General features: G+C 45.1%; 1 protein-coding gene across 1 annotated transcript; it reads left to right on the top strand.

Moving 5' to 3' along the window:
• The first annotated feature begins 3,755 nt into the window (after positions 1 to 3,755).
• pax3a (paired box 3a) lies at positions 3,756 to 23,350 on the top strand. The gene is made up of 9 exons (XM_061084320.1): positions 3,756 to 3,840; positions 4,472 to 4,707; positions 5,154 to 5,283; positions 5,537 to 5,677; positions 15,061 to 15,260; positions 16,740 to 16,905; positions 18,181 to 18,401; positions 22,070 to 22,333; positions 23,333 to 23,350. The coding sequence occupies exons 1-9, from the start codon at positions 3,756 to 3,758 to the stop codon at positions 23,348 to 23,350; spliced, it is 1,461 nt and encodes a 486-aa protein (XP_060940303.1).
• The last annotated feature ends 728 nt before the right edge of the window (positions 23,351 to 24,078 follow it).

The following is a 24,078-nucleotide window of genomic DNA, read 5'->3' as shown; positions in this document are numbered from 1 at the left end:
TCTCCCTCACACCTGGATGCACCCAGTGGGCCTTTGTTATGATAACTGCAGTCAGTTTGAAATCCCCCTACCTAAAAAGTTTTGGGTCACATAGATTTGATAAGATCAAACACATTGGAAGAACAGTGCACCTTTTGGAGGCACCTTGTAAAAGTATCTCCCCAAGGCTACAAATCACAGAGTGGATTTCCTTATTCTGAAGATACAACGTTCCACAGATGCCTATCTCTCCACTCACGGCCTTTTCTTCTAATCTGTTTCTCCTGTTTCAAACAGCGTTCGCTCTGTAGTCTTTGTGATGCAAAGCTCTGTTGCATTGTAGGCGCTGAACTGCTGCAGGTAGAACGTCAAACTGAACGGATGTTAAATTAAATTAATCAGATTGCTGAATTGCGTTAAAAGAGTCATTCAAATTTTCCACCCAGCACTAACATAGAAACCTGTGTTTGCATTTAGCTTCATTCGGCACAAGAGTAACACAGGAACAATGAATGGAAACTTGTTGAATGAAGACAGTATTTCCGTGGAGGACACTTTACACCCCAGATTTATTAAGAGACACTGCAGAAACAGCATTGCTTATTGTTTCTAAATTAATTTCTGCAGTAATGCAGAGTAATAGTTTTTTTTAATCACACTGTGCAACAGCCTCGGCTGTGATTGGCCGTGTGAGGGTTTCCGCAGTGTAGAATCTCATATTATGGCACATTGTTAAAAATTACCTCACAGCAGTGCTGTTATTCTCAGAAGACTCATAAAGGATTAACACATGCTGTTTAACAGCCAAACAGTTATTTGAGCTGAACCCTATGAATAATGCAAATGAGTGTGATAAACACAAGGTATCTATCACTGTGTGTGTCACAGTCAGTTAGACCTGCTGCAGTTATAGTATCTATCATGAGGAGTGCATGACAGATTCTTTCTAAATGAGTAGAAGTGTGTTTTTTCAGCAGTTTATACTCAGAAAATCACACTGATGATTTGATTGCCTCGAAATGTCTATCTACATTTGATCTTGTTGCCGTGCTTATCGTTAATACGGAGTCATGTTGCAAGTGGCTCTGGAGAGAATGGAGATTGTTTCCAGTCTAAATAAGCTTTGGTCAGACGCAGTGTATAGGACCTTATCTCTCCAAGGTAGATCAGAACTGCCTATAGGCCATTAGACTAGCTTTCTCTTTAGTGGAGGCAGAGCAAATTATTGTGTTTTTTCCTAACGTTTAGAAATATAGCCTCCAAAGCCGCTGGCTTATTCTGTGTGTGTGTCGGGTCCTTGCAACACACTCTTTCTTTTTGGGGCCGTTTTGTTCCTTATTTTGAGTGCGTTTGGTTTTCCACCGCAGCACATTTCTGACTCAGCTTACCTCTCTGGGCTAATTGATTTGACATGGTAGATCTAATATCCTTTTCATGATAGGCAAACTTTAGTGTGATAACCCCCCAACTCCTTCTTTTATGGACATATAATGTTTCCACATGTTCTGTGTCCATTACTTCATTTTTTTTCTGTCTCATATAGAAAGAGTAAAAACATACTCCCACACGCTGAGGGATACAGTCATGAAAGTAAAAGAAAAAACGACTCTCTGCTGTGATAAAGTTGAGATGTATTTCAGCAAAACAAAGATGGAAAATTGTGATTTTGCATCGTCCACGCTCCATCCGTGTCCGGGGGGGTTTTCTGCTTTTTTAAAAATCGGTCTCACCAGTAGCACCTCAGCAAACAGCTGGATTTGCTTTATTCACATTTTCACAAAGAAGCCTGAGCTGACATCTGTATGAGGCTGTGACAATACATTTTTCTTAACGTTACACAATAATGCAGCAAGTTCTGACAAACATGGTGATCAAGTTATTGTCAGCCAGAGGGTCAGCTCCTGGTGATGCACCAGTTCGTCTGATACGGAGGTCATGACCAACCAGAAAGAAGGGATGAGGAGGAGGAGGCCTCACATCGGAGTCACTCTTCCTCCTGAGGGAGGGAGTTAAGGGGAAAAAAAGCATCGGTCAATTAAACACGCCTAATTATCATGATTATCAAAACTATACAAGCTGCAGAAAAGTCAAATGATCTCTCATGTGCTTCTATGTCCATAATCGAGCATTTGCACGGATGTGTTACACCGCCGTGTGGCTCAACCACGCGTCCGCACAGCACCTATTGTTGAATTAGTGCAACTGCTGGATGACCGTGCAGCGCTGCCTCTCTGCGTAGGAGGCGGCGGAACTCGTGGAAGAAAAATCAGATCCTCATGCATCTCCACGTCGAGAATTCCTCTGTTGTCTGAGCGAAAAAATCTGCCTTAAAGGTTTCAGTGTTTTAAGAAAGTTAGGTGAGGCTTCCCGAATTAACTTTCCTTCCTGAATCAATTCTTATTTGAAAAAGCTCCTAGTCTGGAAAATAAATTTTTAGCATCACTTTAAGCATCACTTTTAGCATATAACTTGTAAATATATATGTATATATTTTATAATGCGTATAAAGTGACTGCAATACATAATAATAATAACTTTTTACAGTGTGGACTATAGAATGAATGAGAACACAGAAAGTGAACCCCCTAGGACCCTAATGATTGAAATAATAATAATATTAATAGTAATAATAGCAATAACAATAATAATAATAAAAATAAGCTAAAAACTTTACAAGGTCACATGTTATTTGATGGCATGCACATACCTTCTATCAATAAGTTTCACTTAACTCATTTCATTTGTTGTTTTAAATCTTATATAATTAATAATAATAATAATAATAATTATAATAGTTATGATAATGATGATGCACATTGTCAAGTAAAAATAAAAACAGACCTATACCAACGTACTAACAACAGCAACTTGGCCACTTTATTGTACTGATATTATAATTATTAATCAGCCTCTATTATTCTCTCTAACATTAAGTTAGTGTCTATGTGTGTTTGTGTGTGAGAGTGTGTGTTTGTGTGAGAGTGTGTGTGTGTGTGTGTGTATGTGTGTGTGTGTGTAACAAGGAATTATTAGTCATCAATTTCCTGATGCTCAAAATAATATTTTTGCTTGAAAAAATTATTCTTTATAACTTTATCTGACTTTATTACATCGTAAGCTCTCAAAATCAACGTGTCCCTTTATTCCTTCCTGATCCAGTTTGCTGTCATTAAACTTCCTTCTCATCCAGACCATCAATAATAACAGTCCACATTTCTCAGGACACACAAGAAAGGATGAAAAAATCAGATGTATCTTCGCTCAGGTGATTGTGGCTTTTGATAAAAGTTGTGCACACAAAGTTTGAAGCTTGTGACACGACAAACTGACCTCGTGAGGTCAATGCAGACAGAAGAGGGCTCCTGCTGTCCAATCACAGAGCTCCTGTGGTCTCCAAACGTCCGGGTGTTTGGCCAATCAGGGGGCCCAGCGCGGAGTCAGAGGGGACAGCGAGCACAGATAAAATATTTGCCTGCCATCCATCCTCTCAAAGCTTCCACTCAAGCCTCGAGGACTGTCAGCGACCTGCCGTTTGACTTCTTACCTCTCACCTGAGCGCGCATCCACCTCTGGATACACTCGTCTCTGAGGGATTCGCCCTTTTTGTCTCCGGGTCTGGCACAACCTGTTACTCGAAGGAAAAGGGAGGCTGCGTCGCGTCTGCAGAGAAGTTTTGAGATTTTTTGCAACTTACAGACGGTTATTTTGTCGGATTTAAAAAAAAGAAAAGCAGAGGTAGCTCTGTCTCCAGTGTGAAACCTGAAGAGTCAGGAGCCATGACAGCGCTGGCTGGAGGTTTACCGAGGATGATGAGACCGAGTCCTCACCAGAATTTCCCGCGGGGAGGATACTCTCTGGAAGGTAAGACACCGCCACTAGTTGCTGCTCAAAGTTTCAGGGCTAATTTAACTTTTGGAAAACTTGAGCAAAGTTGTCAAGATCGACCTAGACATGATGTAAACACACACAAATATTATTATCGACTATCTCATGTCATCTTTCAAATTTGACTGTATGTTATTTTGATAAACAAATGAGCGACATTTTCAAATAGCCAGTAGAGGCCTATATATGAATGTATATATTTTATCATGTCTCATCCTAATCTCACATTTGAATATTTTTACATAATTCTATACTATTTAAATTTTTTTCCGACTTGGTTTCTCGTTCTTTTTTCTTATTTCTTTGTCCCCTATATATTTAAGGACAATTTCAGATTTTATAAAGTCAACATAACGTATTGCATGTACGATTGAGGACGTGATTATTTAGATATATTTGATGCCATAACCACCTTTTATTTTGCATGTTAGATTATACTTTCAAAATAATTTAATTTGTGAGTTGCTTCTAACCATTAGAACAAAAAAATAATAACACAGCCAGCAGAGGAAATATTAGGGTTATTTAATAAACAAATGCAAGAGCCATATTTTAAATCCAAGATACGAGTATTCATCCAACTTAACCGTCCTACACATGTCTCCAGTCTCCACTCCGCTAGGACAGGGTCGGGTCAACCAGCTCGGCGGCGTCTTCATAAACGGCCGACCTCTCCCCAACCACATCCGCCATAAGATCGTGGAGATGGCCCATCACGGTGTCCGGCCGTGCGTGATCTCCCGGCAGCTGCGGGTGTCCCACGGCTGCGTCTCCAAGATCCTCTGCCGGTACCAGGAGACCGGCTCCATCCGGCCGGGGGCCATCGGAGGCAGCAAGCCAAAGGTGAGAGACACGACCGGTGGACTGAACACCGTAAAATGAACTAGTTAATATATATGCCTTAAAATGTCGTTTATACAGCAGCAGTTGCCATATTAAGATGGAGACTTTATTTAAAAGGTTTTAACTTAATTAAATGGAATATTCTATGTGCTTATAAAAAAGTAACAGAGCTGGTTAAAAGTCGTGTAGTTCAACTGGACCTCTGAGGCAAAATGCTTTACAATATGTGCAAGTGCGTAAAAGTTGATGGAGTTTGACTTTATGGCCTCTGTGGCACAATGACTGTGAATTATTGGGTTGAGTTTGCATAGTCACTCTAAATCTCAAGGCCAGTAAATAATTAAACGTTTCTTTCTCGACTATAATTGAGGCCTGGAATAAAAAAAACAAAAAAATACGATAAGTAAACTCAAACAACTTTTCTTCTCTTCTTCCTCTCCCCAAAGCAAACCGCTGCTCCAGAGGTAGACAAGAAAATCGAGGAGTACAAGTCAGAGAACCCGGGTATGTTCAGCTGGGAAATCAGGGACAAGTTACTGAAAGATGGAATCTGCGACAGGAACAACGTCCCCTCAGGTTGGAGAAAGTTTCAAACGTGTGATCACCAAGAAGAACAATTTAAACATTATACTAAAAAAACTGACTTATTTTCGAAATATTTTAAACGAAAAAGGGGACAAAATGAAAATGCTCCCTATAATCTTTTGAACATAATTTTGTATTTGGACACGTTATGCTTTGGATAGAGAATTTCTTTTTTTGTTGCTTGATTTGTATCAACTGTATCCACTAACTTCTCCATGTCCAAACCTCTGCCTTGCTCCTCCAGTCAGCGCCATCAGCCGCATCATGCGCTCCAAGTTCGGCGGAGTCGCTGAGGACGAGGATGACGAGGAGGTGGTGAAGAGGGAGATGGAGGAAAACGAACCGCGCACAAAACACAGCATCGACGGAATTCTGGGAGACAGATGTGAGTTCATCAGTCATGCTTTTCTCTTTTACCTCGCTGCAGTGTGTGTGTGTCTCTTGCAGTCTCCAGAATACATCTGTTAACGCGCTGAACAGGAATATTCTAGTTGTGAAAGGGTGTAGAGTTTGTTTGTCATCAGTTGCAATTAACATGTTAGGTGGAAAGAGTAAATTTCATAATAATAATAATAATATAATAATAATAATAATAGTAACAATCATAATAATAATAGAGCTTCTACGCATGTACAATTGCGCACCGTTTTTGGTTTAATTGCCTCTAATTTAAGTTTCCTATAGATTAAACAAATGTCAAGAGACTTATTTTAAGTCGATAATCAAACATTTGTCAAACTTTCAAGCTTGAGAAACTTTTTATTTATTTATTTAATCACACTCCATCGGACTCGTGGGGATGAACTTCAGGGGACAAAGCAGGGAGAGTCCATTGAGGCTCACACCTCAGTTGGACGCACACAAAAGCCAAACTCCAGTGAGCGGCTCAGTGGTGAAGAAAAAGACGCCAGGCCCTTTCAAAATAGGAAAAGAAAGGGAGAAAAAAGTGCGCAGACAAAGGGCCCGGAGAAGACATTATGAACCCGCAATGAGCGATGAATTATTCAGGGACAACCAAAAGGCCTCGGTGCCACTTGGTTTATAGAATGCTCCCAGAAAAAAGTGCCAATCTGTGCGCTTTCTGCACATGTTTACAGTTTGTATTGAGAAGGAAAACGGGGGAAACTGCTGAACACCTGTTGATTTACGATGTGGAAACTGAAGAGTGTTGCTGCTGGTGACACAATGGAATCTAGAGTTAATTATTGATGAACTGTCCTCTAGAAAAGGTGGTAATGTTTTTTTTTTTGCAATATCACGTCTTTACGCACTGATTTATTCAGTGTTTTTTCACTGCTGCGGTTTTATTTTGGTTTTGGTTTTAGTCTGTTATAGATGTTAAGTTTAGTTCTGCAGAAAAAAACTATATAAACATTAAGTTAACACATCTGGCAACAGCTTGAAGTGCAGGATGTTTGCGCAAAATGTGTTCAAATTCACATCAGGCCTCTTTGCGTAATCAAATTGAACGGTGCCGTTGCTTTTGCGCACGGAGCCTTTTTCCTTTTTTTTTTTTTTTTTTTGACACAGTCTTTGAGCAGTGAGCCTTCAGTCAGTGGGCGCAGGGGAAACCCCTCTCTCCACTAGATTAAATCCCAAACCTTTTATTTCTCTCCACTTTCATCTCGGGCAGAGTCCGCCCCTTTCCTTTCCGCCCAGGGCGCACACATTCATGCAGTATCTGTGGCCACTTCCCTCTCCCTCTCCCCGCGGCGAGACACATCCCCAAACACTCCTGCAGCTCATCTCTACATGCACAAAACAAATAAATCATTTCAGACGCTTAGAATTGTAAATAACCTGTCTGATCAATAAACAGGATCAATTCATTGGGATCCCTGTTGCTAAATGAATTTAATTAGCATTGTTGCCAGTTAATAAATATTATTTTCAAGCTTAAAGAAGTGTGTTTAATACAACTCACAGCAATTATGCAAAGATGGTAATGTGCTCTTCTTTAATTCATACTTTTCTGACACATTGATTATTTCGAAGAGAACATATGACATTAGTTATCTCACATCAAAAACATGACCTCTCGCATTCAAACAGCTCCGGGACACTTTCCCCTCGCTGATATACGCAACCGCACTATTTCATTCTTGTGTCTCTTTGTGGAAGTTGTTGTTGTTTTTCCTCTTTTATGGCACTTCATTAGAATGTGAAAAGCGTGGTTTTTGGGGACTGGGAGAGTGTCTTCTGGCCAAATATTGATTAAGTAGGTGTTTGCAGAGGCTATTGTTGCGGCGGGGAGAGGGCCTGTTGCTCTCTGCCCCTTTCTCCTCCGCCACTATTGTTGGCTTCCCTTAAGTGCTAAGATCAAAGCTGACTCATTTAGATTTATTTGTCTGGGAAAAGGGACTTGCTGAGGTTTGTGGGATAAAGTATACTGGGCAGCCCCAGGTCTGCATGGCAAGTGGGCTGGAAGATTGTGGGAAAAGGGTGCTCGCTGCCTGGGATGAGGCCGATGCAAAAGTTGTTGCATCTCCTCAACCGTTGAGCTGTGCAGAGTGAATTCAAGCCCGTGTACAGAGAGAAATCCTCTGTGTCATTTCATTTTTGTCCCATTCGGTCATAGAGCAGGAGTGCATCCAGCTCAGTGTAACTTTGCTGTGTGATTTTAATCCAGTGGTGTCAAGTATTTTTTTTCTTCTTTTCCACGAGCGGTCGGAATTAATTGATAGCATCCTTCAATCTATTTATTACTGTTAGCACTTTGGCCTCATTTAACTAATTAAAGTAACCAAAGTCATAAAAGAGGAGTAGCCACTCTCACAGGATCAATTTATGGTAGTGGGGGGTGAAAGGGAGAGGGGGGGGCGAAGGGGGGGGGGGGAGAAGAAAGCTCAGAAATACAAACAGTCAAAGGGGATAACTTTTTCTTTAAAGGGAATCCTGCGGTGCCAAATTGAATGAGCCCCAGTTCTTTCAAATCTGCCATGGTGAACGCAGTCAACATGTAATAATTGGTTTCATTGAGGTGCATTCCAACAATCTGCTGTCATTCTCCTGCCCCCATTGTCCGGAGGCAGGCAAATAGCCAGAGGGACAGGAGGAATCAAGTGCTGACAAAACATGAAAGATTTAGCAGCTTTTGTCGACGGAGCTGAGTGGGACTTTGTTTGTGTAAATAAACTGGGCTGAGTGGCTCCCCGTGACTTTTTTGCATGGATTTAGCGAAGAGGAATATTTCTCGGAGCAGAAAGATCATATTCACGTCGCTGGACTGTACCATGTTCTGAGGCTGGTCTGAGTGTATTTTAATCCACGCTCAGATTGTGAACTTTGGTAGCAAATTTGCACCACATCTGAGGCATCTAATCTGATTTTGATGTTTTCCCTAACATCTGCTCTCATGAGACAAATATGAATATAAACAGACAATTTTCTCTCTCACACACACACACACACACACACAGAGCAGCATTGCAATAACCCGCAGCTGTAAACAGAGGTAGACGCTGATTCTGGCTTGTTAGGGGTCCCTGCATTTCCACGGTGAATAAGTGAAAGATTGGAGGGTTAGACGAGGCTGGTTACAGGAGACAGAAGGCCTCCATCCAACCAGAGGAATGTCGGCTGCACACACACTTTCCATTTTTTCCTCTCAGGAGACATTTATATTCGGGGTTTTCCTGTTAATAATGTTTATAATGCGGGTTTAGCTCAGTGGACTACTTCGAGAAAACAAAGCCCGAATTCAAAATGTATTTGTTAGGTTGTGATGTTCTAAAGATGGATAGATTGATAGATTGATAGATTGATAGATGGATTGATAGATGGATAGATAGACAGCTAGATGCTTCTAAACTATAAATACTCAGTGTCGACACGATTCTCAAGGCTCCCTCTTTCTCAAGAAAAGAAAAAAAAAGTCCACACTAGCTGATCTGCAACTGAATGCCGACTCTATGCTTCATTAAAGCCTCTTTCTCTGTTGGCACCCACATTGTGATCCTCCAATATTAATTCAAAGGACAATTAATGAATGCAGGCCAACTTTGAAGTAATGGGCCGGGGTCCTGCCCCGAGCCGGCCCCTTGGCGCTGATGTACTCTCCACATTCTCCCCACTAACCCCAGAGACACCGTGAAGTGACTGAAAGAGAAGTGGCGAGCAATGGAAGGTCAAGGAGAGGAGCCCCGGCAGAAAAAGAGCTCTCTATTTCCCTTGGAAGTATTAGCCAAGCAAAACTCTGTGATGGGGAGGATAAAGGAGTGGGAAGAGAAAAGGGTCGGGGGCGAGGGGACTCTGCAAAGAGAGGCACAATGGGATAGTTAATTGAGTAAAGCCAGACAGCGTTGTCAATCACTTAACTTTGTTTAGCCTCAGTTTTTGTGGAGCTGTTTCATCCAGCACATTGCACATTATGGACACGCCAGCACAACTCTGTTGCTGTTTTGATTAATGTCTTTTTTTCCCCTATCAGAACAAAGAAATCCACTTAAAAAAAGAGCAGATCTTCAAAACATAAGGATTTAAAATAAAGTTTAAGTGTTCAGAGTTACATCATTTGTATACTTCAGTCCAAACAGCAGCTTTTTGAAAGTGCAGCAGTTGACGTTGAAAATGTCCACAAATGTGCAAAGCTCATAAAAAACCGAAAGCAAGACCCAACTGACGAGTGCAGTAGGTGGGGTAACAAAAAAAAAGGGAAGGAATGTAATGACGGTTTCTCTCTCTCTGTTGAGCGTCTGTGAAGTTTTGTTGGGGGGGCGGGTCAGCGGTGAGGCCGTGCGGTAGCTGTGAAAAGGTCAGGGGGGCTAACCTGGGGTCACCTCACTGTTAAAACTATCAGGCCCCCGAGGAACAGGAGGTTATGATAATGTTTGAGAAAAAAGCCGAGAGCCGACAGACGTGACGTCACGCACCGGAAGCCATGAGGACGAGACGTGAACCTCTTGGTCTTACAGTGTGTGTGAATCCTGACTGAGCAGCGTGGTCGGGGGTTGTCGGCGTGGCCGTCACCAGGCCGCGGCCCGAGCTGGTTAGTCTCCGTCGGAGTGGAACGTGCGGCAGACTGGCCTGTTGCTGCCGCCCTGCGTGGGCCCTGGGCTGCAGCTTTGTCCCGGCACCGAGGGTGGAACATGCCACCGTGAAACTGTCACCTCACTGCACCGCGGTGGAACGAAATAATAACCACCACACACTGGGCACAGATAAAAGCAGCGCGGGGCCATTTTGTGCCTTTTTGTCACTTCACCGATATTAGACAGAGATACATCTCTCCGCGTCATATCGCCAGCTCTAGCTCTTTGTCCGTTAAGTGCCAACCTCCTGCGCTCATTCACTCCATTTTTTGCGTCGCCCATCACATCATCATCTCCCTCTCTCTCATTCTCTCTATCTGACCCCCTCCCCGTCCTTTCCCAGGCAGCTGCGGGTTCCTGGGGGCTTTTTAGCAAGTCAAGTGAGCAGCCCACTCACTCCCCATTTTTTTCTCTCCCCTTCAACTGTTAACCCCAGCTGAGCCCATAAGCTGTCAGTTAACCATTCTTTTCCTCCGGTGCATCTGCTCGCCCCGGCTCTATGCGGCGTGCCACTATTTTATTCAGTGGCCCACTCGCACCGTGCTCCGTGGCCTGAAAGGGCCAGATCTACTTCCCTGGGCAAATAACTAGTTCATTTGTCTCTTCTGCCCTTTGTTTTGTGTTGGGAACACATGTCACCAGCTCAATTACCTTCTCTATTAACAGCCTCTGGAGGAAGGGCCAGCCAGCCCCTACCAAGACAAGACTATAAACTGCCCCATATGCTCGGCTGCTCTGTCTCTTTCTCGCTGCCGCTCTTCATCCCCCATCCCTTCACTTCTCTATTTTTCTCTTCGTCTAATTCCTTGCTTTAAAATCAATGGACAGTATTTCGATTCGAGGATAAGAAAACACTTTGTCACTTTTTCCACCTCGTTTTATTTTTTTTTGCCATTTCAGGCTGCGTGTTTGAATGTATACGCACACGTGTGCACATATATATAGATCCGTGCGCATGTGCATGTCTCTTCGTATTAACATCTCTGGGGCGGGTGGGAGGGGGATGAATGCTTGGCAAAGGCAAGTGCTGGCCACTGAAGACTCTGCCGTAAACAAGAGCAGTCTTTATTCTCGCGGTTGGAATCCTCACTTGTGTTCTTTCTCTTTTTTTTTGGGGGGGGGGGGGGCGGGTGTCTGTTGAGGCCCCGTTAGCTGCAGGTGAAGCTAATGGAAGTGGACGTTCCCTCGGTTCACATCTGTGACCCCGTGGAGTTTGTCTTCGCTGCCTGTCAGTCTCCCGCCTTGATCGATAAACGGTTCTGTTTCCCTCACATCGTCTGTGGCCTGATCTGCCCCCCCCCCCCGAGCATCGTTGTTGTTTGTGTTGTTTGTGTTGTTTGATTTGTTTGTGTTGAAACACCTGCAAATACACTTGTTGAATTCTATCAGTGAACAGGAACCTGTTGAATTCACTTGTTGAGTGCCTGCACTATTGACCACAAACTCTGATACATGCAACCTCCGGGACTATCGGGAATAAATGGCCCACTCTCCATTCCAATATCTAGAGTAGCTTGTTATCAGTTTAATAACCTGCCGCTTGCTTTGTTTTTTAAACTTCTGTTTTATGGATAATTCTGCAACAGGTCCAATTTCCGCTGGAGGGATAATAATCTATCTTTTCGGTTAAGATCCTTGTCAGAGCCGCGGCCAAACTGTGAGCAGCTATGGAGGCCGTTCAGCTCCCCAGTGCTTTTAGCTGCAGCGTAACATTTGATTTGGGTGTTTAAGTGAAGGAGGTGGAGGCCTCCCTTTGTGCGTCGGCTATCCTCTTCTGCCCGTTTGTCGCGGGGGGAATGTGTGGGAACAAGCTCGCCTCTGCTTCAGCGTGCCTCCAAACTGATCCACGGCGGCGGCGTGCAGGAGCCTCCATTTGACAAAACGTCAAAGATGTGGACGCGGCAGCGGTGGCGGGTGAGCAAAGAGAGAGAGAGAGAGAGAGAGAGAGGGAGAGGAGTGAATGCATGAGATGGAGGGGACAGCTCCCGCTTTTCAGAAGGACCAGCAGCCCCCTCGTTTTTTCCATAGCATGGCACCCCACACCCCTTCCCCATCATCTTCTTCTTCAGGTGCCCTTCAGCCTCCGATCGCCTACTCATGTCAACCCCCCCCAACCCCACCATCCCCCAACTGTGTGCCCCTCGGGCCGCGGAGGGAGGGGACGGAGGGGTGCTCCCCTGCTGTGCCCCTCCACATCCCCCCAGTAGCCCTTCTCCGGACCCCTTTGTGCCCCCCCCCCTTTCTCCCTCCCATCCTTCATTCCCCCACTCATCCCCTGGCCTTGCAGCCCCCCACTCCCCCCTACACCCCCCGCCCCCACTCCCCTGCTGGGCAGGTGACAGGCCCCTGAATGCGGGCCCGGGCGTCCCTGATGGCTCCTACAGATGGAGCGTGGTAATTCGCCCAATAGAGTCCTGGCCCTGCCACAGGCTTTCCCCTGCTGCAGATACAAAGGCCCCGGCCATATCATTTTCTAAAAAAAGAGAAAAAAAAAAGAACAACAAAGAGTGAGAGGAGGAAGAGCGCAAAAGAGAAAACGCGAGCCAGAGGATGACAAAAGCAACACTGTCATTTGCCATTAAGGGAGAGTCTGTGACGGAGTGTTTTCTCTCTAGTTACTAATAATAAACACAAGGAGAGAAAGAGAAAAAAAAAAGAGAGGGAAAGACAGAAATAAAAGGGGGCAAAGGAGGAGAGATCCACCCCCACCCTGCAGTTAACATGAGTTACAGTGCCAATGGGGAGCTTTCTCCTCGGAGGAGTTTTATGAGCTCTCCTTCCCTCCCTCAGGAATCTTTTCCGTTTCCACGCCATCATTGGTCCTCTGTCTTTTTCTTTCTTGTCTCTTGCCATCATTAAAAAAAGCAATGACACCACTTGTTACTCAGCTTCCCAGTCTCATCCTACAGTGTTTGGGTATGTGCTGATTAATGGAAGTTACACTAATCCAGACAACACAGATTTATTTTCATGCTGTGTGACCCTCTCCTCACCCCTCTTGGATTTTATCCATACCGTTACATTTTCCTCTGAAAGCAGTGTTTTCAAACTTGATCTGAATCCGTATATCACATGACTGCCTGCGTGCCGGTGTAAACAGGAACTGCTCAAATAACAGCTTGTCTCAGAATTTAACCGATTTACAGGGTCAGCAACACTTGTCATGTGATAGGAGCCTGATAAATCGGTGAAAAAGATCCAATCAGTAAGCGGTTGAGAGTGTTCACGTCATCGTTGACCAAAAGTTTCTGAACATCTCCACACAAAAAAAATAGTTTTCAAACTGGAGCATTTTCAAACTTCTCTATTTTAGATGCTCCAAAAACTCTGGAGAAGTGCGTTTTCAAACAAATACGTACTGGTGTGGATGTGACCTCAAAACTGCTCCAACTGGTCTGAGGCCACATCCAAACTTCTATAAACCACATCCCAAACTCACTGTGCATGTTCCAGAGGGATTTCAGCCATTCGCCCCCCCCCATGGGCCTTTATACCAGTGTGGCACCGTGAGTCCCGGCCTAATAAAGACGTCTCCCCGGCGTCATAATCTCGTGTGCCGGCAATCCGGACCCCAGTAACATTCCCAGGGACCAAATCCGTGTGTAATGCCTGGTCAAACACACACTGGCAACCGGCACAAACATTTCCTGCCCTCGGCTCCAGAGGCTCCAGAGGCAAGCTGGGGGGAGATCCCCTGCTTACCCCCCCCCTCTCCATGTCTGACTTGGCACTTTTTAATTAAATCTTTAAATCTACAGAGGGCAGAGGGTGGAAGGAGCAGTCTGGTGGGGAAACAGGCGAGCCCTTCTGTGTTCCGCCGAAGCCCTTTCTGCTGCTTCCACCTGTCTCGCCGCCCTCGGGCTCTCCCTCACTCAGCCTCCCTCGGCGTCTAGGTGTGGAGCCGGGGGAGTGAGGAGAAGGTGCAGTGACCCCTCTCCGTTAGGGTCTAAGAAGAGGTCTCTCTGAGGTGGATTTGGGAGTGGATTCCGGCTCTTTCGGCCTCTGTGCCCATCTGTGTTTGACACATTGTCATAGACTTGCCTTTATTGAGTGAAAGCCCACAGCTCAGACGCAGCAGCAGCAGCAGATGCATGTTTGTGAGTATATGACGGAGAAAGAGATGGGGGGGGGGGTCGCCGACATTTAATGGCGGACAATAGCAGGCTGTCACGCTGCTCGTGGAGCCTAATCATTATTTAATAGATGGGTAACCTCCCCCTGAAACGCAGCAATAGTCCTCTGTTTCTAGTCCCCAGCCTTCATTGACTTCCCTCTTCTGCTGAATTAGGCCCCAATAGCTGTCTCCCAGTTCCCCAGTTCGCTCTCCTCTACCCTCAACTGAACAAACAGATTAAGATGCACCTGCAAAAAAAAAAAAGGGCTGCCCACTCTCCACTGTGGGACCCTACAGGCCCAGTGCACAGCGTGGCTAAGACCGGGAGAGACTCCGAGTCCCGGGGAAACCGACGCCCCGGAGGGATCGGGGTCCTCTCTAATCCGTGTTCAAGCAGCTTCTGGCTTTTGATCCCCTCGGGAACCAGTGAGGAGTTTAAGGGAGCAGAGGGACACAATCTGAGGTGGCTCTGTACCATGTGTCCAACTCAGCTGAATCTATTGTCCGGTTTCTGGGCTATTGTGGCTCAACTCAGTCTTTCTCAGTTGGACTTCCCCCCCTGAATGTTTAAAGTAACACTCTGTCTTTCCTTGTCCCCTTGTTTGTTTTTGTCTCAAATTTCAGCCAGTCACTCGGACGAGGGCTCGGACGTGGACTCGGAGCCCGGGCTGCCCCTGAAGAGGAAGCAGCGCCGCAGCCGGACCACCTTCACGGCCGAGCAGCTGGAGGAGCTGGAGAGGGCCTTCGAGCGCACCCACTACCCCGACATCTACACCCGGGAGGAGCTGGCTCAGCGGGCCAAGCTGACAGAGGCTCGAGTGCAGGTTAGACACACTCACAGGCGCACTCTTCAGACCTCAACTGAAAGCCATTCTTGAGTAAAAGTACAGATATCTAACGTGAAAGTGACTTCGGTAAAAGTAGAAGTCACCCGTCAGTAAAATGACTTGAGTAAAAGTCTTAAAGTAGCTCATATTGAAAGTACTTAAGTATCAAAAGTATCTGGTGTTGAAATGTACTTAAGTATCAAAAGTAAAAGTACAAGTACCAAAATTAAAAATGCAAAGTGCTTTTTATAGTAGGCCTATACAGACACAAAACAACCCAAAATGTTTCTCCTCAAGATTTATCTCAACTGACTGAAAAATTACAACAACAATGTGCATATAATGTATAATTTTACCAATTTTGAACCCTAGATGCTGAGGTTCAAATAGTAACGGACCAGTGCATCTGAACTCCTAGAGACAACAAAGAATCAACTATAAACAAGTGCCTCTTGTGTCTGCCTAAGAACATTAATAAACAACAGTATAACCACTTAAACATTCTGTAAATATCAATTAACATGGACCTCTCATCAGTAGCTGGAGTGAAACACAATGCCCCTTATGATGACTCAGCAAAGGGAAACTAGGTACACAAAATAAGACAGTATCTCTTATCCTGTTCTAGAGGAAATAAAAGTCGTAACAAGATTTCTGAAGGTGAACCTGCGGAGGGATAGACCAACCTCTCGCCAGTTTTGAGAATGTAAGAAGTAGAAAGTACAGATATTTGTGCTCAAATGTAACAAGTAAAAGTAAAAAGTCGTCAGGAAAATAAATACTCAAGTAAAGTACAGATATGTGAAAAATCTACTTAAGTACAGTAACAAAGTATTTCTACTAAGTTACTTTCCACCACTGCCCCCCCCCCCCCACACACACCCACACACACACACCCCAGCAGAGCAGTGCAGTGTGTCGATCTGTCACAGATATGTGTCATGTGGCTGTTAAATTGCCCCCGGGGATGTTGCCGCACATTCCTTACAACCATAAGACATGGTCCCCTCGCTTTCAGACAACCCTTGACCCCGGCACCCGCCCCCCCCCCCCCTCACGCTGCACATACAGACACAGACAAACACAGACACACTGTGCCCACTGTGTGCGGAGGGCAGCGTCTTATTTTGGTCGAACTCTGCAAAAAAAAAAGGGGCTGCGCGGAGATCTCAAAATAGACGGCTCATTTAGATAGTACGCTAATCTAGGCTTTAACAGCTGTAACTGGCCCTGTGGCATTATCTGAACCCAGCGACTGGCAGTGGCTCACAAAGATGTGATGTCTGTGGTTTTCACTGCACGCTCCCAGATGCTAAGATCTCTATCAGTTCAGCTGCCTGCAGTCAGAGAGGCCTCACGCACACACATGCGAGTACGCACATTTACACGGAGCAAGCACACGTGTCAATAGGGATGAAGATGTTTGTTGTTATTCTGTTTGGTTAAAATGGAAAACACTCTTGTCACCCCTCTCAGGTGTGGTTCAGCAACAGAAGAGCCCGGTGGAGGAAGCAAGCTGGAGCCAGTCAGCTGATGGCGTTCAACCACCTCATCCCCAGTGGTTTCCCTCCGTCGGCCATGTCGGGCCTGCAGTCCTACCAGCTGTCCGACAGCCCGTACCCTCCGACTTCCATCGCTCAAAGTGCGTCCAAACCTGAACACACACAAACCGATACATTTAAGCAACAGTAGCAGCATTGTTTCCCAATTTTAGCAACACAGGGTTTTTTTTTGTTGAAATTCTCTTTTTATTTAGCACATTTCCATCAAATACATTAAATACAGCTTTAGTCTGTCAAGTGTTAAAGCGTGTTCTTTTATCCTTTAAGAGAAGTAGAGCCGAACTCGGTTTGCTCAAATCAAGCATTTATTTATAAAGCAATGAACAGGTTACGGCAAAGCAATGGGCTTCCACACATTAGATGTATCAGAGCGCCATGAACATCCGGCATCTGTCTATTTTATAGTAGTAGATCTTCGTTCCTCCTCCTCAGAAGTGCGCACGCCTAGGCCAACCTCTTGGATTTTGGAATACGGAAGTGAACAAGAAAACAATCCCAATGACGTTATAGTTGCTAGGCAACCTGTTTACTTCAAGAAAGTCCTTGAACCCGCAGATGCAATGTCGAACAAAGGTGTTTACAATTGGAGAAAAGATTCCTATGTTTCAGCTATATCAAAACAAACCTGACTGTGTAAACATTCGGATCCTCGAAACCAAAGCAACGAAACAGAATTAAAGTCAACAACGTCACTCTGTCTGACCTCCTATCAAGACAGCTGTGAGACTGACCATCAATATGACGCACACATTTATAATTTGTAGATTAAACATCAGGAAGAAAAGGTTATTATTAAATCATTTGAACAAGGCATAGTGTCTAACTAAAATTACCTCTAGCTTTATTTGTTTAGAATTCTGTCAGCCACAACCTATAGTTAAAAAATTTGAAATTCCAACACAAGGACATAAGAAAGGATGGATGTAGTAAGTTTGGGTGATTTTGTTCATATTGCCTTTCTGGGGTTTTGTTTTATGGACCTAAACTACTCCATGTAGGAACAATAACAGAGGTAAAGAGAACACAACCGGGGAGCGAACTTCACATCAAAACAAAAGGAGGATCACACAAAACACAAGTATATTCAAATAAAATCAGATCTGACTGGTTTTACATACTCAGTCCATTTGGTCCAGGTCTTATCAAAAATGTCTTTCTCGACCTTGAGGGAAAAAGAGATCTTTTCCATAACATAAATCTCATACACAATGTAAATCCATTCATCAATGGTAGGAGGGTCCACTTTTAACCATTTCCTCGTGACACATTTCTTACTAGCTGCCAACAGTATAGCGAGCAGTTTTCTGTCTTTAGCAACACAGGTTTTTAACTCCAATGTTTCGATTTCTCCACAGTCTCCGAGCAGCCGAGCACAGTCCACCGACCGCAGCCGCTGCCGCCCACGTCCGTGCACCAGAGCGGCCTCAGCTCGTCAGCCGGCTCTCAGGACCCCGGCTCGGCGTACTGCCTGTCCTCCGGACGTCACGGTTTCTCGGGATACTCGGACAGCTTCGTGACCTCGTCGGGCCACAGCAACGGCGTGAACTCCACCATCAGCAACAGCCTCTCGCCCCAGGTTCGTCTTTACATCTGTTAAAGATACACACGACAGAAATATATCTTATAATATCTATTTTCTTACGTGGACATAGACCTATGCACAAATAAACACACACACACACATTACACCAGGAAGCAGGAGGCATTTAGTGATCCGTGCTGGTTTGGAAATTCACCATATGTGCGTCTAACACCCTCCTCTGTGTGACCTCGGAGGTGTCATTGGGGTGACATTGATGAAATCTTGTTAAGCTGGAAAACACGGTTGCTTTTCATTTTTGTTTATTCTGACGGGTCGTTTGATGAATGCGAAAATGTGGCTCCCGTCAGTCTCCGGCGAGGCGGTGGGGACCAAACACGAGGAGAGATGTATGGATGTCCAATGATGACACAAATCAAAACTGAAAAGACAATTATGGTCGATTACACAGTCATCAGTGTCCATCAGTGGCTCCCTACCGGCCCAGAAGATGGACTAACAGGCGTAAAACGAGCTTTTAACCGCCACAAAGGGTGGCCAGCCCACATGCAATGCATGCTGGGTACTAATTCCCATGAGAGAGAATCTCAGACTCCTGTTAGTCACCGATAAAAAAAACTGCCTCGGGCCGATTTGTTACTGTTTGAATGCCTGAGGATGTATATATGTTGGAAAAAAAGAGAGAGAGAGGAGCTTTGTTGTGGCTGTGGCTGCACGGCCAGAGAGGAGAGGGTGGCACCATTGTGGCTGAAGGTATAATTGACTGCTTTGATATATGAGCTGGAGCGAGGGACTAAAATATGTGTTTTGCTTTTCAAAAACTCATCATGTTTACTGTTTTTTTTTTTTTTTGTAGAACTTTATTGAAGAGAAACACAAACATTCCTTGACAACATCACAAATTATATATGACAGACTGATTAGTGAAAAATAATAAAGAAATAAAGAAATAAATGGACAGTTAAGACCTCAATTGTAATTGAGCAGTTAAAGCCTCCATTCCCTCAGCTTCTGTTTCCACTGTGCCACTGTAGGTGGCTGTGGATTCAACCATTTTATTGTCACCATTTTCCCTAGCAGTCATCAAGAATATATGTAACAAGTGCTCCTGGTGTCTTGTGTACATGCCTTCGGAGTTAGATCGAAAAGAAACTGACTTGGGGTGAATAGTGTATATTAATTCCCAAAACTTTATCTATCTCGCTCTTTATCCCCTTCCAGAAAGGAAGCATCATTGGGCAATCCCAAAATATGAGTGAGTGGTCGCCAACCATTCCACATCGTTTCCAGCAGTATATTGCCGCTGGATTATCTGCAAATTTAGAGACCACGGAGGGCGTCTTAAAGAACCTAGTCTTCATCTTCCAATCAAACTCCTTCCATCATGTTTACTTTTTTGTTTGGGGATTTGTATTGGATACATAAAAATATATAGGGAGACGGGAGAGTGAAGATGACACGCAGCGAGCTACCGGCCCCGGTGCTTTCAACTGCGCTCACTCATCACTTGTACTTCAGTTTGTTTTTAAGCATTCACATTCCTGCTCGTAGCTGCCGTCCTGTAACTGAGTGTACGGCAGCGGCTCACATACCTCCAGGGTCACCGAGTGGCTTCAACTCCAATAAAGAGGCCAAAGGTGCCGTGGCCTCATGGATGGTTTCAGCATTAACCTTAACGGGGCAGCTCCTCACACAGCGGACGGCTCGTCTTGCACACGGGGACGGAATGTTTTTTTCCCCCGTCTGGCTTTGCAATCACAGAACGTTCCAGTGTCTTAATTGATTGGTACGAAGTAATCTTTCCTCTCGTAACAAAGTGTGTAATTTATGCAAATGACTCACTTTGTTGGCTAATTTGTTTTAATTCACATATTCATTGCAGCTGTTTGAATGTATATTGCAACGCGGCTCTCTCTATTACAGATGAGGGTCGAATTAATTCCCTGATATTGAAACGAGAATTGATTAAATCCGTTGATATTGATAGTTTATACGTGAAGACCTCTGTGCTCTTGAAAAACTTTACAGTTTCCCCTAACATAGGTTTGTCTATTTTTGTTTTAAGCACCTCACTGGAATTGTCTTGTTATCTGAACTCCAAATTTGTCTATAAAAGCTACTCTTCGCTATCTGCTCTTTCTGGAGATTCAGGGGTTCATTTCACTCCAGATATGGTCACATTAGAGCGTGGTGGAGTTTTGATATGGATAACGTTTACTTTAGATAGGCGATATTCTTGTCTTGAGCAGTTAGCTCCACTTTTGCAAAAACAGCGGTCGGGCCGGCGGTTTCCCCCCGTGGTGCTGAGTGTCTCGGGCGTCTCACTGCTGATCTGGTGCATACCAAGGCAATCCTTTCTCACCAAGGAAGCGAGCGGTCGGGATTTGCACCCCCCTGAGACCTAATCCGCGGAACAACCTCAAAACAGACACAGCGTTTGGGGGGAAACTGCTGCTGTTTCAGTCGTGGACATTAATGCAGGAGCTTGTTGATCAGACGCAGACACGAAGGCACAAACGTGCACATGCGCACACGCCACTCAAACTTATGTTTGCTCTCATACAAACACACAGAAACAGACTCATGCGTGTTTTCATTTTGTGACGATAAACATCAATAAATGTAATAATTTATTAATTTAGTTTGTAATCTCTCTTTCTGAAGCCTGGTGCAGATTCAATGTGCATTCTAGGGAATCTATTCACCTGTATACAAATTAAGATAATATATATTTGATAGAAGAAATATTCAAATAGTAAAAACAGACCGTGCGCACATTCCCTGCAGTAACAGAAGTGATTTATTGTCGGGGCACTTTGCTGTTTGTCAGATATGTGAGGTCAGATCATACAGACTGTAAATTACACACTGAAAAGGCACCTGAGGTTACATGGCTGTGAATGTCTGAGTGTGTGTGAAATCCTTGTTTTTACATTACTCAGTGTTGTTTATTCTTCACCCGTTTCTTCTTTTTTTAACTTTTCTCTCCGGGTTATTTTGTTATTTCGAGCGTATTTGCTCGGCTTTATCTGTATTTTCTCTCACATGGACTGTAATTCTCTCTCTACCTTCACTTTTGAGACACTTTCATGACTTTGCTTCTCACGCAAACCTACGTGCAGCTGTTCACGATGTATCACTGATACCCCTACACCCCTGACTTCAGAGCAAAAAGTGCCTAATACACACACACACACACACACACACACACACTGTTACACACACGATTCCACACATTGGAGCAGTAGCGCTCTGTCACATACACAAACACACCTTGCTTCTCATTCCCACGTACCCTTTGGCCCTTTGGCCTCTTTACCCTGGCCTCAAGGACACGGTGAATTTGGGGCAATAACAGAAATTAGAAGAGAGAGACATTATGAAAAGAACCTTTCTCTACACACAAACCTTTTTACATTCTACTCCCAACACATTGCATTTACGCAAAAGATATTTTCTGTCTATTCCGGTTGTAAAACATGATACAGGTGTCACAGCGAGAAAATAATAAAACAGAACGTGTCAGTGGAGCGGAGAGAAGAGAAAACACGTGTGAGGGAAGCCAGGGCAGATGTATTTCTGAGCCTTAGATTTAGTTTTTTTTCATTAACAAATTTACTGTGAGTTATATGTTATTTGAATTTTCATTTATTCAAATTCAATTCAATATTAATCATCCATTTCTCTTCATTCCCCCCCCTCAGGTGATGGGCCTGTTGAATCCAGGTGGAGTGCCACACCAGTCCCAGAGTGACTTTGCCCTCTCTCCGCTGACCGGAGGCCTGGAGCCCAACGGAGGCATGGCCGCCAGCTGTCACGGCTCCCAGCGCCTGGACACTCTACCGGGCCTGACCAGCATGCCCAGCCTTCCCAGCACCCAGTCTTACTGCACACCGTCCTACGGCTCCCCCGCCTACGCCGTGGACCACCATCCATCCTACCAGTACGGACAGTACAGTCAGAGCAAGGTGCGTTTGAAATACCCTCTTTACACCTCTTCTTTAAGGATTCTCATTTCCTAGAATTGAATGCAAATTGTGTATAATTGATTGGCGGCCATGTCCTCTTGTGACCCCCTCCTCTGGTTTAGCTACTTTAGGCTCGATTCTCTGACTCACAACCCGGGTTAATTGCGCGGACGTCTCTGATGAGCGAGCGTCTCAAATCACCCAGGGCCTGTGCTGGAATTACATGTACGTTAAAGAGCGCTAGCTGGCGGGTTACCTCAGTTTACATTACCATCACTGGACTCTCCACGTGGCTCGATGCACAGGCACGTCCCGGTCGTACGGCCGGGACGTTCCCTCTGTCCTTTCGTGACCCCGGGTGATGAGCTGGTCCCATCAAACCCTCGGTCTACCTCAGCTAGCCATGTAATGACCCCTGCGTAACAAAGATCGCCGGCCAAATGAAAGGAGCCACTTCCCAGAGCATGTTTGACAGGAGGGGGGGGGGGGGGTGCGTGGTGCTGTTGTCGGGGGGCTGATCTGAGGTACACCACCGCATGTGGACATCAGTGGCAACATCTTGATGTCATTAATTTAGCCGCGGCCTGGGAGGGACCCACATATAGGTTGTGTGGGTTTGATGAAATGTGTGTGTGTGTGTGTGTGTGTGTGTGTGTGTGTGTGTGTGTGTAGACATGTAGGTGTGTGTGTACAAGGGAAGGGTTAGGGGCTCTTTAACAGGGGGCGATTATGGCCCTTGGCAGGCCAGGATTAGAACCATGTGTCCCACTGGAGGTCAGATTTAGAGTTGTTACTGATCAGTGGAGCAGAGCCAAGGTCCTCCATGAAGAGTTTTCTTATTTCACATCAAACTTATCCATTCAAACAGACTCTGACTTGCTCTCACCCATATTTCTGTGCAAAATCTTCTTTTTTTCCATCAGGGGATGTAAGCCGTTCAATAAAAAGCAAGCTGAATCTCTCTAACCCTCCCGATCTGTGTTTCCTTCTCCTCCTCAGGTGCCTTTCATTATATGAAGCCCCCCGACATGGCCCGAGCAGGAGGCTTCTCCCGAGCCAGTCTGAGATACATCTCCAGAGACTGCCCCCCCCCCCTCTCCCATGCTCACTGCCTTCGCCAAACCTTCCCAGCCCCGAGGACAGCAAGCGGGAGAGACGTTGGGTGGGTCGGAAAAAAAAGGGGGTTGAAGTGTTTCTCCTACAGCGAGGAAGGAAACCAATTGAGATGGAGGTTAAGTGACGGCGAGGGACGGGGGGGTTGGACTGGAATAATTAGGACCAAAGGCGCAGCATCTCCTGTTACCTGGCACTTGCTTTGACTTATGCGTCAACGTCACGCTCCGAGGACCTGGCCGTGGTCCGTGGTCCACGCTGAGGACCACGGAAGAGAGGAGGGGTGGGGAGAGGGAAGTAAATACATTCAAGATTCTGTGTTTTGGTTGTTGTAATAAGTGGCAGAGAGGGAAGCTGAGGCAGACTTCCAGAGCCCCCCTGTGCTTCTGGGGCCAACTGGATAGGGAGCGGAGGGGGGGGATTCTGATGGCGATAACGTGTTGCGTTCAGGCGCGACGGTCTCCCGAGGACCTCTTCACCACAATGTCTTAGGGTTATGATATTAAACATACACCGATGCTCGTAAAAGTCGTAGGAGATGAAAATGTGACCACAGGAAGGTGCGGACGGAGTCTTAGCGAAACCACTGCAACCCAAAGAAAGTGCAATACATTCATACCTCATGTGATGTA

The sequence above is a fragment of the Limanda limanda genome, chromosome 13, assembly GCF_963576545.1.
Source record: "Limanda limanda chromosome 13, fLimLim1.1, whole genome shotgun sequence".
Lineage (NCBI taxonomy): Eukaryota > Metazoa > Chordata > Actinopteri > Pleuronectiformes > Pleuronectidae > Limanda > Limanda limanda.
Note: the sequence above shows the minus strand (reverse complement) of the source record. Positions and strands in the feature narration are given on the sequence as shown.